We start from the raw sequence: 16,843 nt of genomic DNA on the forward strand, positions 1-16,843 counted from the left end.
TGCCTTCTAGTAGGCCAGGGCAAACAATTCTGCTCAGGTAGAGAGGTTGATGAATGACTCAACTGTATCACAGCCAAGAACGCACCTGGGCCGTGCTCCCCTGCCTCTGAAAGTCCAACTGAGAGTGACCCAACCTCTAGTCTAGGTGGTCCCTCTAGGTCTGGAGACCTAGACAGTACAATATCGTCTTATATTCTCATCATTTTTCATGAAAGTGTGCATCCTAGAGGATTTTCATAGCACAAACTTCTGCAGGTTTAGGAATGAGGCCACCAGAGAACAAGCTGTGTTGCCATAGCAGACTCAGGGGTGCAACTCATGTTCCTCTGCCACTTGCCACGACCGCCATGACTGTCTCTGCGATTATCAGCGTGGCTCTCTTGCCCTGACCACACTGATTTCTTTTCCTTCTGTGACTACCCTCCCCCGTCCTGCTTGGTTCCCATCCTCCCTGTCTCCCTTTCTTTCTTATACCCCTTAACCCAGTCCGGATCCCACTTCTCCACCCTCTGTTCTGTCCTCCTCAGCCTCCCAGCAACCCCATTTTTCATTTAACTTGAAGCTTTCCTAGCTATTCAACAAGTATCCTAGGCTGTTGTTGGCAAAGTCGAATTCTAGCGGTTTTTGCTAGGATACCCCATTTCTTTTTATAAAGTACTGAAGACACTGGCCTTTTTGCCACAGCCACAGGGACTGAGAGAGAGCTGTAGACTGTACCATACGTGCCACACATGTGAGACTAAGCTAGGATGGCTGGTTTCTGCCAAGAAAAAGCCACATTGGACCCTCCAGGTGGACCCTCCAGAAGCACTTCCATTAGGCATGGGCAGCTGCTCCCTTCCAGAATCTCCTTGACCTTGGGCCTGTACACGAGGCTTTCTACTTACGGGACTTCTGAAAAGGCACAATTTAAAAAGGCCCAGGTCAGCCTAGACCCTGGGCTTCCTAGGACGGAGAACTCTCACTAAATACTGGAATGTGCTGATGGTCAGGGGAAAAATTCCTGTTCTCAGAGATATCATCTGACTTAAGGAAACAGGCCTGCCTCCAGCAACAGCAGAGAAGGCTCAGTCTTTCCCTTTTGCCTTACTGAGGACATAAAACTGCACCTGCCTGTCCCATTACAGCTAGGGACCCAGGCTCAATGCAATGAGCCTTTGGCGTAGCAGGAGCCAGAGCAGAGCTGGCCTGGTGCATCATGTGTGCCTGGGTGGCGGGAGCTGCCCAAATGCTTCCTGGGGCTTTGAGAGTTCTGCCCACCCAAGCCACACTTGGCTGAGGGCTTCTAGCCTGAGATGGAAGCTGTTATCTACCCAGCTGGTCTCCCTCTGTCTTGTATGTGTGGGGAGATGCCACGGATCTGTTTTTATCAAATACACAATTAAAAAGTCACACTATTAGGAAACTCTGGAGTGTGAACATATGGGCTTCTCCCAAGACTTAGAATTTTTCGGAGCCTCTCTGAGAGTGGTGGGGGTCGCGACACCCTGGCGCACCAGAGGGAAGAGCCAAGGGAGAAAAAGCAACCGTGCCAACTTTCAACCTAAAAGAGCAGCCACTAAGGTTTGGAGATGCTAGAGCAGAGAGCCCCGCATTTCTCAGCCCCCTTTTTGAACACGCAGTCCTAGGCTTGGAAAATGGCATTTTGCTGCGTGTTGGCAAGAAATCCTGCAGCTGAAACTCTTCTCTCCAAATGTCGAGCATCTTTATTTATCCAAATCTCTCCACAGTGTTTGTTTAAAGGGGAGTGCTAGAGAGTAAACTAAATTTTACAATGAGCATATGGATGGTTATAATTGCTGAGGGTTTTTTTTTTCATATTTGCTAACTGGCTATATATAAAACTGTGTTTCTATTTTATAGATTTCACACCCTGAAGGCTGCTAATTTTGCATGCATATGATTTTCACATGAATGGATGAAAATACTAAAATACTCTTCCCTCTGGATTGTCTGATTGCCCCGACCCTACTCTGACAGCAACAATGGGTGGTGGTGGGAGAGACCCTCCCATTCTCCCTGGCTCCCGGCAGCCCCCCTTCCCGGAAAGCCCAGTCATCCTCTGTTCATGAATTGGCAACAGTTGCCTTTCAAACCCATTGATGCTGGAACTTGTGTCAGAAAGAACCCTGTCTGCTCCCCAGTGCTTTTCGTATTGATCCATTTTGCCCATCTACTCAGAATTTTAAACAACAGAAATGATATCTGCCTCTGAATTAGCTGGTGATGGGGAACACAGATTGCAGAGAAAAGCTAAATGTGTAGCTCATCAAGGAAAACAAATACTTTGGTTTAGCCATTGGTTTCAACTTCCTATCCCACTAAACCACCAACCTAACCTCATTTGTCGTCCGCCCACCAGCCCCAAGTGCCCTCTGGTGGAGATTAAAAGGAGCGAGGAAATGGCCTGAAGCTTGGGCCACCAGGATCCTTTCCCCACTTCCAGACTGAAGAGGGAAGGCCCAATGAAGAAGAGAAGTTTCCCAGAGTCACATATGAAGACAGTGGCAACCTTGAGATTCCCAGGCCCTCAGAACATATCCCACTGCTGATTTCTGTCTGTCCCCTAACCCCCACTATAGGATTTCACAGTTCTTAGCTGTCAAGAGTTTCCATCTTTTTCATCACTCAATAGACATGTGTGAAGTGTGCCAGAAGACCATCGCTGGAATTAGGCGAGGTTCAGAAAGAGATGAGAGCACTGTCACGGTCTGCAAGGTGCTTCCAAACCAGTGAAAGACACTCAAGAGCTTCCCAGGATGACGGGGACTGGGAGAGAGGGACGTACTGACAGTGAGGGGCCCAGCAGAACAGAGGAGGAGGCTCCTACCGGCTGCCTCCTGCTTGGCGGAGGATGAACTGGAGCCTGGAGAGAGAGGGAAGGTCCAGATGGTAGAGGGGGCTTTGTGACTATAAGGCCTACAGCCTAGTCCTGGGCAGTGAGAGTCTGCCCAGTGGACATCTCTGACCTTCTAAGTGGCTGGAGGCAGCGAGGACTGACTAGCAACTTTAGTCGCTGCAGCATGCTGGGGAGAGCCAGCTCTGGAGTCAGACCCCTGTGGGTTCTGTGGGTTCTTGTGTTAGCCAGCCAACCTGGCCAGTCACTCTAAGACCACTCGAGAACTGTGCCATGCTATGGTTTCTGTTTCCTTGTAACAAATCAGAAATGCGCCAAGCCCGCTTCTAGGAACGGGGAGCAGCAGGGCCAAGTCCTGCTCCAACGAAGTGCACATGGAACTGGGAGCAGGCAGCAAATAAAGAATGGGTCAGATGTTGGTGACAGCTGTGGAGAAAAAGCAAGCAGAGGAAAAGGAATAGGGCTGGGAAAGTTCTACTTATCTCTAATGTCCTTTCTAAAGACACAGGAGAGCCAGAAATGTGAAGGCAGGGAGAGAGAAAGTCATGGAAGTATCGAGAGACCACCATTCTGGGCAGAGGGAACAGCAGTGCAAAAACGGGCAGAAGAGGTCCTGGGAAGGAAGGAAGGGCGAGGAAAGCTGTACACGGGGAAGGGTTAATAAGGGTCCGATCATGTGGGCCTTGCAGGCCATGGCAGGGGGTTGGCTGTTACTCTGATGGGAAGCTGCTGGAGGGTTCTGAGCAGAGGACTGACAGACTGACCAGCTATTTTTAGTTAGCAGTTTTCTTCCAGCTGCCCATGTTCACAATGGACTCCGTGCGCCTAACAGACTCATAGGTTGGTTGAAATCAGAGTGTAACTTGCCTCCATGCTGATCCTCAGAGCCCCCCAAGTTGCTCCAGGGTGGACAGGGTGGTGCCCCACAGCACCGTGCATACCTTCTCCTTGTTCTCAGAGTCTCTATCACCAAGATAACCCTTTGTCCCTTGCAGAATTCCAGCTTCCTGTGACTGAACCTGACATCAACAACAGGCTGGAGTCCTTGTGCCTCAGTATGACCGAGCACGCCCTGGGAGGTGAGTGAGTCCTCCTTGCTTTTTACCGTATGCCTGGGAGAACTAGCAGCCATCTGCTGTCTACACTCTGGCCATAGCTCAGGAGGAATGGGAAAGGCATAAGGAGAGGTAGGCAGGGGATAGAGAGAGAGAATGGCCTCAGGGTGCTGTTGGATCCTTGTCAAGCCATACCACACTGAGGAGCCAACAATGCCCTGCTCCTTCTTTTCTGGGAGGTGAGTCAGGGACCCGGAGACCAAGGCTGTCCCTTTTTCCTCAGAGCCACCCACCCACTCTGATGTCCTAGCGCAGCAGCTGTCCCAGCCAAATGCTGGGAGCCAGAGGAGTCAGAAACACAAGACATGGCTTTTAGTGGCAACAACCCCCCCCCCCGCCCCCCCTGCCGCCGCCAACAGAATTGGATTCTTTCCTTCTCGGCACTAGATCTCCCCGTCTGGTCCAAGCGTATCCCAGCTTGTTCTAAAAATAGAATTTTTGAAACAAAAATCTCTGCTTGTTTTTACATCTCCTTGCTCCAAATGGTTTCCACGATGCCTGGAGCCCCAAGCAGTGAGACGTCCTTCACAATGTGACAGGGATGGTCTAGTTCCATGTGCCTGTGGGCTGCAGCCCCGCAAGGAGCCCCAGAAGCAGCTGGGTTGTCCTCTGCCTGTCTGGTCGAAGCCCTATGTCATCACTGGAGCCCCGGGAGGCCTTCAGTGCCCTCCGGGTACTAACCAAGTGCTTTTCTCCAGCCTGAACTCTGCGCCAGCCCTGGGGATGTTTGGCAGGCAGAGGAGCAATGTCCACCCCTTCCTGCCAACCTCTGGGAGGCTCTGAGTCAGAGAGGCCTCCTGTGACCCTTCCCAACAGTCCTCTCCAGTCGGGATGCGCTCACCCTCCCTGGAGATGGGCAGTCAGGACACCTAAAGCCAAAATGTGCGCTATCTAGCCATGGTGGGGAGAAAGGCTGCTGTCAGCTGCTGCTCCAGCGGGCTTTGTCCTCCTGACCAGGGACTTTTAGATTTTTAGTCCCTGCAAACACAGTCTTATCCTGACACCAAATATGAGACCAACAAATGCTCAGCATGGAGGAGATTGGAAAGCAAGGACTGTACCTACCTGACCTCAGCTGTTCAGGGCTCTCCATGGCCCAAAGAAATCCTCCACTCAGTACCAGAAGCGAGCTATCCCAAGGCCTCCCAGAGCCTCTGACTGAACAGATGGTGGGAAGGCACAGCTTCTAATGTGACCTCCATGGGGTTCCAGGAACCCTATTTGCAAACACTGCTCTCTCTCTTAGCCACTCATATCCTAGAAGCTTTTACCACACCATTGGTCCATTCCTGGTCCCTCTGTGGGGAGATGCCACCAACTGCTCTTCTCCAGCTAACCAAGGAGACTGGGTCAGCACACTGGTAGCCCCTAATGAGTAATGGGAAACAACCCAAAGGTCCATCAACAGGTAGAAATGGATGAACGAAATACATTATAGCCACACAGTGGAATATCGTTCAGCTTAAAAAGGAATGAAGTTCTGATCCATGCTACAACATGGATGAACCTTGGAAGCATTACACGAAATGAAAGATGCCAGACACAAAAGGCCGCACAGTATACAATTCCATTTAAGAATTTATGAAATGTCCAGAAGAGGCAAATCTGCAGAAACAGACAGTATGGTTTAGTGGTTGTCAGGGGCCAGAAGGAACTACCAAGTGGATAGTGATTGCTTGATGGATACTGGATAAAAATGTTCTGGAATTAGACAGTCGTGATGGCTGCACAACTCTGTGAATATACGAAAACCTCGGAATTATACTTTAAAAGGGTGAAATCTGTGGTATGCACATTAGATCTCAATTTTTTCAAAAAGGGAAGCCTCCCAGGCCCTGAGCATTCAGGCCAAGCTCAGCCCACTTCAGGCAGCCCAAGCTCCCGCCCACCCAACGGTGGCTGGTGGGTGAGGAACTCCCTCCGCCTTTGAGAGTCAGCAAGGATAACTGACCTTCTTCCCCAGGGCTTGATATATCTCCGATAATTGGCACTTTGGGAGCCCTTATCAAACTGCTAAGTGCTAACATTATCATCATTAGTAGCAAGAATGCCAAATGCTCTTTATTAAAGGGAGGTTTTCATTGAAAAGGTTTCATTTTTTAGCTCATTCTTCGACTTTTACAGAAAACCTCTATGAACTGATGGGGTTTTTTGCTAATGTTTTCATCTTGTTAATCTCCTAAGCCTTCTTATTGCTGTGTTTTTCCTCAATAATCCTGTCTGGTAGGAAGCCTCGTAAGCAGTTTCCAGAGCAGAGAATGAAAATTAAGTTCAGGGTGGCCCCGTTGGGCACAGTGGCCATGAGCCCGCCCCACAATGAAACTGCTCCTCTCTGCTGGGCCCACCTCTTCCAGGTGCTGGGAAGATGACCTCGCTGGGAACAGAATGCCAATGAATTAAATCATTTTACAGGAGGACATGTAATTATGGAGAGGAAAGCAAAGTAAAAGAGGTTCCTCTGCCTGTGTCTCAGGACAGGATGGGAGGGTGGCCAAGTTCTGGGATACCACATCCTATGATGGACTTTCTAATGTGGCTAGTCCATGGGCCCCAGGCCTTGGAGGGGCCCATCTTTCTATGCTGACATCTCTATTTTCAGTGTCCTACACTAACTACAACCCTCCTGGTGCCAGTCTAAGCCATTTCTCTCTTTGGCTTTCCATTTCTGCTTCTTCTTTGCCCTCCCCTTGACCCCTCCAACATGAGGAAGCCAAGGAGGTGGGCTGCCTCTGCCATCTTGGTTGAAGGCTTTCAGCTGGCTCTGTTGGACCTGCTCCTTATTGGTGGCCTGGCTGCTATCTTCCTCCTGCACAGAGGTTGTATGGGCAGGAACAGCCATGGCTACAAAAGCAAGCCTTGTCTAAGCAGGACAGAGTCTGCAGTGAATTCCATCATAAAGAGGAATGTCCCATCCACTCTCTGGTGGTCCAGGATTCATGGATTTCACATGATTCCCTTGCCATTCCTTCTCACCTTCTTTCCTTATTCCTTCTTGAGACTTAACAGCCTCACTTCTAGCTGATATGGAGACTTTTTTTTTTTTTTTTAAGATTTTATTTATTTATTTATTTATTTGACACAGAAAGAGAGATCACAAATAGGCAGAGAGGCAGGCAGGGGTGGGGTGGGGGGCGGGGGAAGCAGGACCCCTGCTGAGCAGAAAGCCTGACTCCGGGCTTGATCCCAGGACCCTGAGATCATTACCTGAGCCAAAGGCAGAGGCTTAACCCACTGAACCATACCAGACTTTGTGTAAATTAGAAAAAGGCTCTACTTTCTTAACATGCTGTTCTGCCACTGATTTGTTACTTGTCATAATTAACTATAAAACTCACAACAAATACATGAAAATGGTGCTCCCTGGAGTTGTACACCTTACACAACTGTAAATAGTGAATCTGGACTTACCTGTGGGTCATTTCCTTACAGATGAGTACTGTCACCCTTGGAGGATGAAGCATAGGATTGGAATTAAGTGAAAATGCAGTTTAGGGGTGGATTAGTTGGGATTTTTATGTTTCTCGCTCCCCACTTACACAGCTATGAAGGGTTGGCATTAATGAGTAGGCCATGAGTCCTGGCAAGTGTGTGCACTTCACTCCTACAGACAAGGGAGTGATGTCTACACACTAACACATGTGTGTATACTTAATGCACCCACTGTTTCCCATGACCCATTACCATTGCAGAACCACCATAAGAGGCTCAGGTTAACACCTGCAGAAGTCAGGGCAGCGTTATGATTGTAAGTTCACATCTGGGAGCCTCAAGGACTGATGGCCTGATTATCATAAACACTCCCAGGGTCATTTGCTTTTCTTTTTTAAAATCTCTCCAAAAACTATGTGGAAATTTATGGACATACACAAGTACAAGTAAAGTTGGGAAAATCCGAGTAAGGTCAGTGAATTGTGTCAACATCAGTATCTTCATGGTAATATTATAGTTTTGCAAAATGTTACCATTGGGAGAAACCCAGCAAACCCAGAAACCCGATACTCTCTTATAACTGCATGTGAACCTACAGTAATCTCAGTCAAAATTTCAATTAAACATGTCTCCTTCAAGTCCTTGCTGGCAAGACACCAGACTGGCACCACCCATTGGGAGGCAAGGAGGCTTGTACAGTGGATTCAGTAACCCCCCCCCCCCCATCACTTAGGTCTTCCAGCTTTCCCACAACACTCTGCCACTCCCCTCTCACACCTGAGTTCTGTCTATTGGATCTAGGTGCTCCTCCTAGTAAACCAGGTTTGTGACATCAAGGCTCAGACCAGGACATACCTGCTGATGTTTGGATATCAGCAAAACCAGGGAAGCATCCTGCTTCTCTCCCTGGCCTTCATTTACTGGCCACTGAACACAGTCATGTCTGCCTCTACAATGGCTCATCCATGCTTCTCTCTGCTCACTGGATAAGCCCTTGTCAGACAAGCCCTAGCGTGGACCACTGTAGGGGCCCTGCTGCCACCAGCCTTGTCCCTTTTTAGGTCTTCTAACACAGCTGCCAGAGAAACCATTCTAAAATCAGACCTAATTACTCTACTGCTTAGAATGCCCAATTACCAAGTCCAAGCTCCTGTTCATAGTATACAAGACCTTTATGGCCTCATTCTGGGGATCCTCCTATAGTCCCATGTGTTAGACAACCATAAAGGAGCTAGGCAGCCTTCGGCTCCCCCAGCAGTTTGTCTCACTCATCGCCTCTTGTGTTGGACATGCACATCCTCCACTTTACAGCCTGGTCTCACTGACTCTCTGTGTAGACTGTGTAGACACAGCCTGTGTTGCATAGCATAGCATTCACCCACTTCCACAGGATCTTTCCTTTCCCAGTGCCCACACCTCTAACTAGGCTGTCTGCCCCTAACCAGATTCTTGAGACAGAGAATCTAGATCAGTTTGGGTGAGCCGCATCCCCTTGGTCTGCTCAGCTATGATTGGGGCTCAGAGTCACAACCACCTCATGCCCCGGCTTTCAGACTCGCTGGGAGGAGGATGCTACCAAAGAAAGGGATGTGAGCTAGACAGGTCCACCTGCATGTCTGCTTCAGTATCCCTGCCAGCTCTCAGCACCTCTCCTGCCACTCCTCCATTCCCCCATCCCACACTCTAAATAAACCTCCCATCTAGCCCCTGCCCCACCAATTAATGACCAACACCACACCTGTACATGAGTTGTATGCCCTCCCCACACCCTCTTCCTTTCCTGCCGCCTCCTCCTCTCCTACAAGCACCACCTTACAAAAGTTATTTTCTTTCTCCGTTAAACTGCACTTGACTCCCAGGGACATCTTAACTCTTCCTCCATTTTTCCTGCTCTGCCTGGTACATAACTCCATCATAGCAATGATGCCTCCTACATCCCCGTGGCTTTACAGAGCTGTCCCGACGAGGATGTGTGTACTTACAGGGTGAGGACTAGGTCTCCTGTCTTGGTTCCCAGACTCATTACAGTTCCTGGAAAAATGGCTACTCCGCAGATGTTGAGTGGGTGAGTGTGTGAATGAAGGGGTGGATGAATGGGGAAGTGTGGTCTTCACCTGTCTTCAGAGACCGGGAAGCCCCGCGTGCAGGGTGTGCGACAAGGTGGCCGTGAAGGGAACGGTTTTGCTCAGCTGTGCCCACCATGAATTCTTTCTCTCCCAGACGGGGTTGACCGGACCTCCACAATCTAGAAGCTGAAGATGAGAGTGACCGCGCTGGCCGTGAAATCGACTGCTGCGGGTCCAGTGTCAGCCATCTTCAGGGTTGCACAGAATCCTCCGAGATACTTTGCAGCCTTTTTTTTTCCCTGGTCCCTCTCCCATTTTGATTTTGTGAGAGCGTAGGTCGTCCTTGTAAACATATCAGTAGACCGGGGACTGGTTATTTTGTCATTTGTTTCTGTCACGGGATGGCTTGGTGTGCGGGGTGGGGAGGGGTCTCTAGGGAAAGGTGGGGCCGGGAGGGGATGGAGAGGGAAGGCAAGTGGCTTCCTGGATGGAGAGAGGGGGAGAAACGAACAAAAGAGTACCGCTGGCAAAGAGCTGGGAGAGACGAGGGAGGGAGGCTGAACCCTGGGCCCAGGCGCCCCTCACAGCCCGCCTCCGTAGTCAGGCCCCAGGACGCTGTCGTGGGCGAGTGCGACCAAAGCAAGATGGCGGCCCGCCCTCCCTGCCGCCAGGACCGGCTTTCCCTGAGGACCCGGCTTGGAGTCGAGCCGCAGCAGAGGGCCGCACGGCCCCGGCGGCAGAGCGGGGGGAATGTTCCCTCCAACAAAATTTCAGAGAAACTTTGATTTGTGTATTGTTTACATAACAATTTTAAAGGGTACATAATGTGTAAAGAGTTTGGATAGAACTTCTCTTCATACTATGGTTTTTGTAAAGGATTTGTTGATATGGATTCATTTCTTTCCTCTATTTTTATAATAGCAGCAGGGTTGTCTCTCAAAATGGCTGCGAAGCCGCGCTTGCCGGGAAGGCGGACGCGTCACGTAGGCCGAGGAGGCGTCGGTCTTTCCACCGCGGCCGCGCTCTGCAAACAGGTGGGCTGGTGGGGAGAGCACGTGACCGGAAGCGCGGGGAAGGACCGCACCGTGTGTGTGATCAGTTAGGGTCAGCTCGCAGGTCACCGTGAGACGCTGAAAGAATCCTGCGGCCCCTTTCTGGGCTGGATTTGCTTCCTCTTCCTCCCCACCCTATGGTGGGGTTTCATCCTATCGCCCTCTGCCTCACTTCACACACACACACATACACGGGTTCAGGTTCCACACACACACACACACACACACGTGGGTTCAAGTTCCACTGGAGGAAAAATGACAAGGACCGACATTTTTCCCTTGCGAAAGGCCTTCATGTCAGATCAGGAGCTCAAAAGACCACTTCCACTGCGATTGCGCAGAGGGACCTGAGCCTGGGGGCCGCGTCCCCCTGGCTCGCTCACTGCTGAGGAAGGGGAGGAGAGCCAGACCCAGGACAGTGTCTAAGGGTGAGTCAGTCAGCAAGTGGCAGAGAGAGCGTGTAGGGAGACGTGCAGTCCACGCGGCAGGGCGGGCTGTGAAGGAAGATGTGAGGAAGGGCGGCTTCAGGATGCAAACGTGGTTCCCTCCACGTGTACGTCAGGGGTTCGCTGTGTCGTCGATCGGGCGGCACAGAAGAGCGAGAAAACCAGCCCTGACCTGGCGAGATATTAACAAACTGTGCTACCGCGAAGTAATAGCTCTGTTTCTTAAGGGCAAGAAAGACTATGTTTGGGATTCGAGGCAATGGAGGGTATTAAAGGAAATCAAAGAGGAGTTGTGCTTTGCACTGGAAAATTGGTTTGTGTAAATGATGGTATGAATGCTCCGCCAGAGGCGAGAGCGGGGAGACGATCTAAGGCCTGTTTATTAAATGGGTGAGTCTGGTGCCGTTGCTTTCGGCGAAGGCAGCGTCGAAATTGGAGAGATTGGACCATGAAAATCACTGTGCTTGCCTACGGTTATTTTAAAAAAAAAAAAAAAAAAAAATTAATGAAGTAAATACAGATTTAAAAGGCCTTAATGAAATTTAAACAACTTTCTTTTACCTTCAAGATTGAAAATGTGCACCCCGTTCAGCCTTGCTTTTGAAGTTTTCTAAGGTTTAAAAAGGTGGGAGCATCTTAACCGTAGAGAGCCTTTAGCAAGGGAAGGGGGCTTGAACCTACCACATCACATTTTGCGTTAAGACAGACCGACCTCCCCTTCGGGGACTACATTCTAAACATGCAAATCCATGTGCAGAAAGGGGCAGCAATTTTTAGTGTGTTTTGTTTTTGGTTTTTGTTTTTTTGTTTTTTTAACCAAGTGCCATTAACATTCATCCTCCACACCCCTTTTCTAAACAAGCTTCCTGTTGCTTGGGGAATGTGTTGGGATGGACGATCACATGTAAGGCAGGAAGAAAAGATCAAAAATGTCGAAGGCCAAAGGTAAGACCAGAGGGTTTGTGAAGGTGATTTTTGGATGCTAAGAAAGTTAATAAAGAGAAGAAAAAGCAAAGGTATTACACATCTTGTGGGGAAATGAGAAAGCACTCAGATCTGCTGCAAAACACATATATCCATAAAGACTTGGGTTGTTCAGAAAACAGATTGTGAACACAATCACATTAGCATGAATCCTTTAAAAGGAAGAAGACCTTAAAGTATTTGCAAATCTGGATTTCTATTTATTCCTTCACTGAATATAGAAACAATGGTTATCTGATTATTAGAGATATTATTTTGGATATGTTACTTATTAACTTGCTATGGCTGGTAACCATGATAAAGTCTGTTATTAATAACAACATAATTCTTTTCTTAAAAAAAAGAAAAGCTTATTTTTCTTTGACTGTGTATAGATTTATCTACTTAGTTGTGTTTTGCTATTAATGTTTCAATTTTTCTTTTTTTTAAGTTGAGTGTTCTGATAAATTTTAGGAGCCTGTCCCCACCTTGTTTTGAGTCCTGTGTTGACTGCAGGTATACAGCTCAATTTTAAAATCCTAAAGCAAAAGAACTTTATTTATAAAAAAAAAAAAAAAATCAAACAGTTGCATGCGTAAGGCTGTGAAGTCGGATATTTAGTAATAAAGCGGCAGTGCCTTTTTTTGTATTTACCCATTGACCCCCAAATGCAACTGTTTTATATTAATAGTAAACGTTAAAAAAATCTTAGAGGAAAATCTATTTCACTACATGTTTCCCCCCCTTTTTCTGATTTAAGCAGTATGTATTTGGCACCTCTACACTGTCCTAGGGACAGTGGTGGTCTATGATATTGTTACCATGTATGATGTTTTATTGGTGCTTTTTATTCATAGTGGTTTCTTACCAGAAACAGTAGGAAGACACACATGAACTGTGTACAAGAATTGAAACATTGCTGCTCATAATGTGTCTTTTTCCACACGCTTTTTGAGTTTCACTTTTTGAACAAGGGCCAGCAAGCAAAATAGACGCTGCTGGGTCTGCCTGCAGAGGGCGGCTGTTTGCACCAAGCTCTCAAATCCTGTGTATTGATGGTCCCTTTTTGGTACTCAGGATTGGAACTACAGCTGGGCCCCCATCTCCCATTCCTTTGAAGAGACACTGAGGGAAACAAGGTTTTCTTTTGAGGTGTCATTGGCTGCCTTTTACGGAATGGGAGCCTTCTCCGGGTCCTGTGTTCTTCTGCACCTCTTGTAGCGACTGCCAGTGCAAGGTTTGTAGACGTGCATTCCCCAGTTAGCACCGGGAGTCCCCCAAAAGCCTGGGCTGGGGGACCGAGCTGGGCTGAATGCATAGGCATGCAACCAGAAGGGCAGCGAGGGGCAGAAAAGTAGGTCCCAGTCTCGTTGACCCTCTGGAGATGTCTGCAGCAGGGAGCTGCGGCTTGGGTACAGGGAAGCAGCCTGACCAAGGCATTCAGGCGTGCCTGTTACAAGAAGGACCTGCGGAAGGATCATTTGCACATGGGGCTGTGATAACACTAATGTTGATTTTTTTTTTTTTACAAGTCATCAGAGATGTTTGCAAAGTGAGTTTTATTTTTTTGTAATTCCTTTATCTTTACTTAAAGGTGAATGTGTATTCCTCTGGGAGGAATAGGAAGAAAACAGGAATGTTAATAATGTCAAACAGAAGACTTCCTCCCTTATTAATATATAACCCTCATGTATTTATGCCTAATGTAAGCTGACTTTTAAAAAGCTTTCTTTTGTTGCATGCCCCGTGCAGGCATCCCTATTGTACATGCATGCCTCTCGTCCTGTTTTCCTGTATAAAGTTAGTGAACAAAGAACTATTTTTGCCTAGTTCATGTTGCCAAGCAATGCATATTTTTTAAATTTGTCATATATGGAAATAGCATGTTTGTTACATGTAAAGCTTTACTGATATACAGATATACTAATGTTTGAAGATGCTGTTCTTTGCAAGTGTACAGTTTTCAAATGTTGTTACCAGTGAAACACCCTTGTGGTTTAAACTTGCTACAATGTATTTATTACTCATTTCCTCCCATGTAACTAAGAATCATGGCTATATTTCATATCAACGTTATATTGAAAGTGAAGGGAAATGATTAATACAAGGTTTTGTAACACTGGTGTGTGTGTCTTTTCTCCTGTTTGTCGATATGATCGATTAGAAAGCAAGAACTGAATCTTAGAAATAAGCCAGCAAGGAAGAATGAGCATGACATCTTTGTAAACAATTACCACCTGACCAGTCTATGCAAACTGTCTTCAACTATGATTCCCTTTTTTTTTTTTAAACAAAAGAGGAGGGGTAGAGGTATAAAAATTTATGCTACTTGATATGTGCCCCGAGTAGTCAGTATATGCATCACCTGACTTGAAGGCATATTTTTTTTATTTTTTATTTTTTATAAACATAAACATTTTTATCCCCAGGGGTACAGGTCTGTGAATCACCAGGTTTACAAATTCTGTCCTTGTGGTTGATAATGTTTATAGCTTCCTCTCCATTTTCAATGTCTTTGAGATCATATTTCACCCCTTAACCATGGTATAAAGAAACAACAGCTTCCTTGGAACCTTGATATTTTAACTACATATGGCTTGAATCTCATAATACCTCTGATTCAAGTATATCTGATACAAATAATGGCAATTAAGCAAATGGTTGAAGAGCCTAATGTGGGTTTGAAATCTCTGGCTGTGCGATATTCAACAAGTTACTTAACCTCTCTGAGCCTTGGTTTGGTTTGTTTTTTGGCCTATGATACTCAAGGTTTATATAATTAAACCTGTAATCCAAAAAAGAATATGAAGACAAAAGAAACATAGTATATAGAAGTTATTGCCACCAAAATTTAGCAATCCAAGGCAACCACAGCTTGACATTGTAAGAATGACCACACACCGACTCTCTTTTCACCAGGCTCAAGCTGCTCAAGTGACACACAAAATCCAAAACACTCCCTGAAAACATGTAGAAATGCCTCATAAGCTGAAATATTAAATGAAATTCTGCCCAGAATTAAATTCTCATAACTCAAATGAGATAGAGCTCAGTGTATGACCAGAGTATTCTAAAAAGAAAGGGATAATGTGCAAGAGAAAAGTTGACCCTCACTTTTCCAACACGTGAAATGAGGGTAAATGTGAAAGGTATAAGATGAAGAGAAACAGGGCTCAGCATGGTGCCTGAAAGGAGTTAGTGATTTTTATCAGCAAAGCTGCAGCTCTTTGCCATTGACCTTAGTAATGGAATGTTCAATCCTGGAGAGATTATTCACATAATAAAGCATTTAGGACTTCCCCTAATGGTCTTCTCTGTAGAAGAGAGGTAATTCCATTATTAGAGGGGGATGAGTAACACCTCTATAGCATACTGGGTGAGAAGAGGCTATGGTGAGCTTGTGTAAGGAATCCAGAAGCAGCACAAGTGGGCACTATCAACTCGTGCTCTCTAAGCCAGTGAGGAGACTACCAACGGGGCAATACAAGGAGAATCCAAACTCCTGTGAAAACACCTTAGCCTGGTCCCTTGAACAGTTACTACATCTAGCCACGACCCTGACTCCCTATCAGCCCAAGACTTGCAGAAGCTGAGAGGACGGCTTGAGGACAGCGAAGACCTCACCCATAACTAGAACCTCATTCTTCTCTACAAAGACGTGGAGTGGCCCGCGTGGATCTGGCCCACCGGGAAGCATATGTCATCTGTTGCACTGTGCCCAGGGGGCAGTGCTGGCCCATCACACTCCAGGGTCCCCTCACACATGTCACTCCAAAGCCTTCCACAAGTACTTCTCTGTTTTCCAGCCACACGTCCCAATACAGGAAAACCACCCCTTCCCTAAGCACTTCAGCCTCTGGATTGTCAACGGCAGCTCTAGGGTGCCCTGGCTCGCTCTGTTTTTCAAAACCATCTATGAATTGCAGTTGTGGCTATTTATTTTGAATCCACATAGTCCCAATTCTTTTGTAAAACATGAGAAACATTTATTTTAAAAACAAGTCCCCATATCATACTAGAGTCAACAAGATTATTTTGTCAAATTGCTATAAAAAAGTAGCATTGTGCTGGCTTCCTAAGCTCTTGGGCGAGTGTGCAAAATCAGTCTGGGCTATTGCCCTCCGGATGAGATGATGGATCCTCATGCCAGGTCAACAACGCCCACAACACAGTAGAGAAGTGCCTGTCGGGTCTGAGAAATACCCAGAAGTGGGCTCAAGAACAGTGATGGCTTTGTTCTCCACTCATTTCTAAGAGCTGAAAACAAACAGTTGAGAAAGGGGACACGTTGGAAGGGAAGGAAGAGGAAAATCCAGAAGGTAATGGGACTGGTGGTGGGAGGTGAGAGCCTGAACCTGGAGTCTCTGGAAATGGAACAAGTAATAGAGCACTGTTTCCAGAGCAACCCCCGAGATGTGTCTCCCACGCTCCATTCTGGCCCAGATGGGTTGAGAATGGAGGATGGCTCTTCTGTGCGTGTCTGTCTGTCTGCACGTTTAGGATACAGGTACACGAAGTAGGAAACGTGGGTGACTGGGAAATTGGGGAATTTTGGTGAACGTAAGCCTGACATCTCAATTATTGAGGTGTTCCACTGGAATCAGTGGTCTTTCACAGTGTCCTCCCAGGTAATAACTTGGCCCAAGGGCTCCATCTGACCAGCTTTGCCCACAAGGCTCTCACACACAGATAGTGACTTCTCTGTGATATAAACCTGGGAATTCAACATCTGAGAATTTCCTCCACGGAATATTTTTCACTCTTAAGTGGTTTCTACTTCAATTTTTAAAACTGACGGAGAAACATTTTGGCAGCCTCATAAAGCTCAGACTTTATAAAAAGACAGCTTTGTGTTTATGCTTGACTCAGAATGCATGTTTTTAAATAGTGTGTTCCGCAGTTTTTTGAAGTTTTA

The 16,843-nt window shown here is 47.1% G+C and overlaps 1 protein-coding gene across 5 annotated transcripts in view; it reads left to right on the plus strand.

Moving 5' to 3' along the window:
- Positions 1–14,047, plus strand: part of SAMD4A (sterile alpha motif domain containing 4A) — a 206,769-nt gene extending 192,722 nt beyond the window's left edge. For all 5 annotated transcript variants that reach the window (XM_059182141.1, XM_059182142.1, XM_059182143.1 and 2 more), the window contains 2 exons: positions 3,853–3,936; positions 9,622–14,047. In XM_059182141.1, the coding sequence (XP_059038124.1) occupies positions 3,853–3,936; positions 9,622–9,650 (113 nt within the window). In that variant the 3' untranslated portion in view covers positions 9,651–14,047. The remainder of the gene's footprint in view (positions 1–3,852; positions 3,937–9,621) is intronic.
- The last annotated feature ends 2,796 nt before the right edge of the window (positions 14,048–16,843 follow it).

This window comes from Mustela lutreola, chromosome 7 (assembly GCF_030435805.1).
Source record: "Mustela lutreola isolate mMusLut2 chromosome 7, mMusLut2.pri, whole genome shotgun sequence".
Taxonomy (NCBI): Eukaryota; Metazoa; Chordata; class Mammalia; order Carnivora; family Mustelidae; genus Mustela; species Mustela lutreola.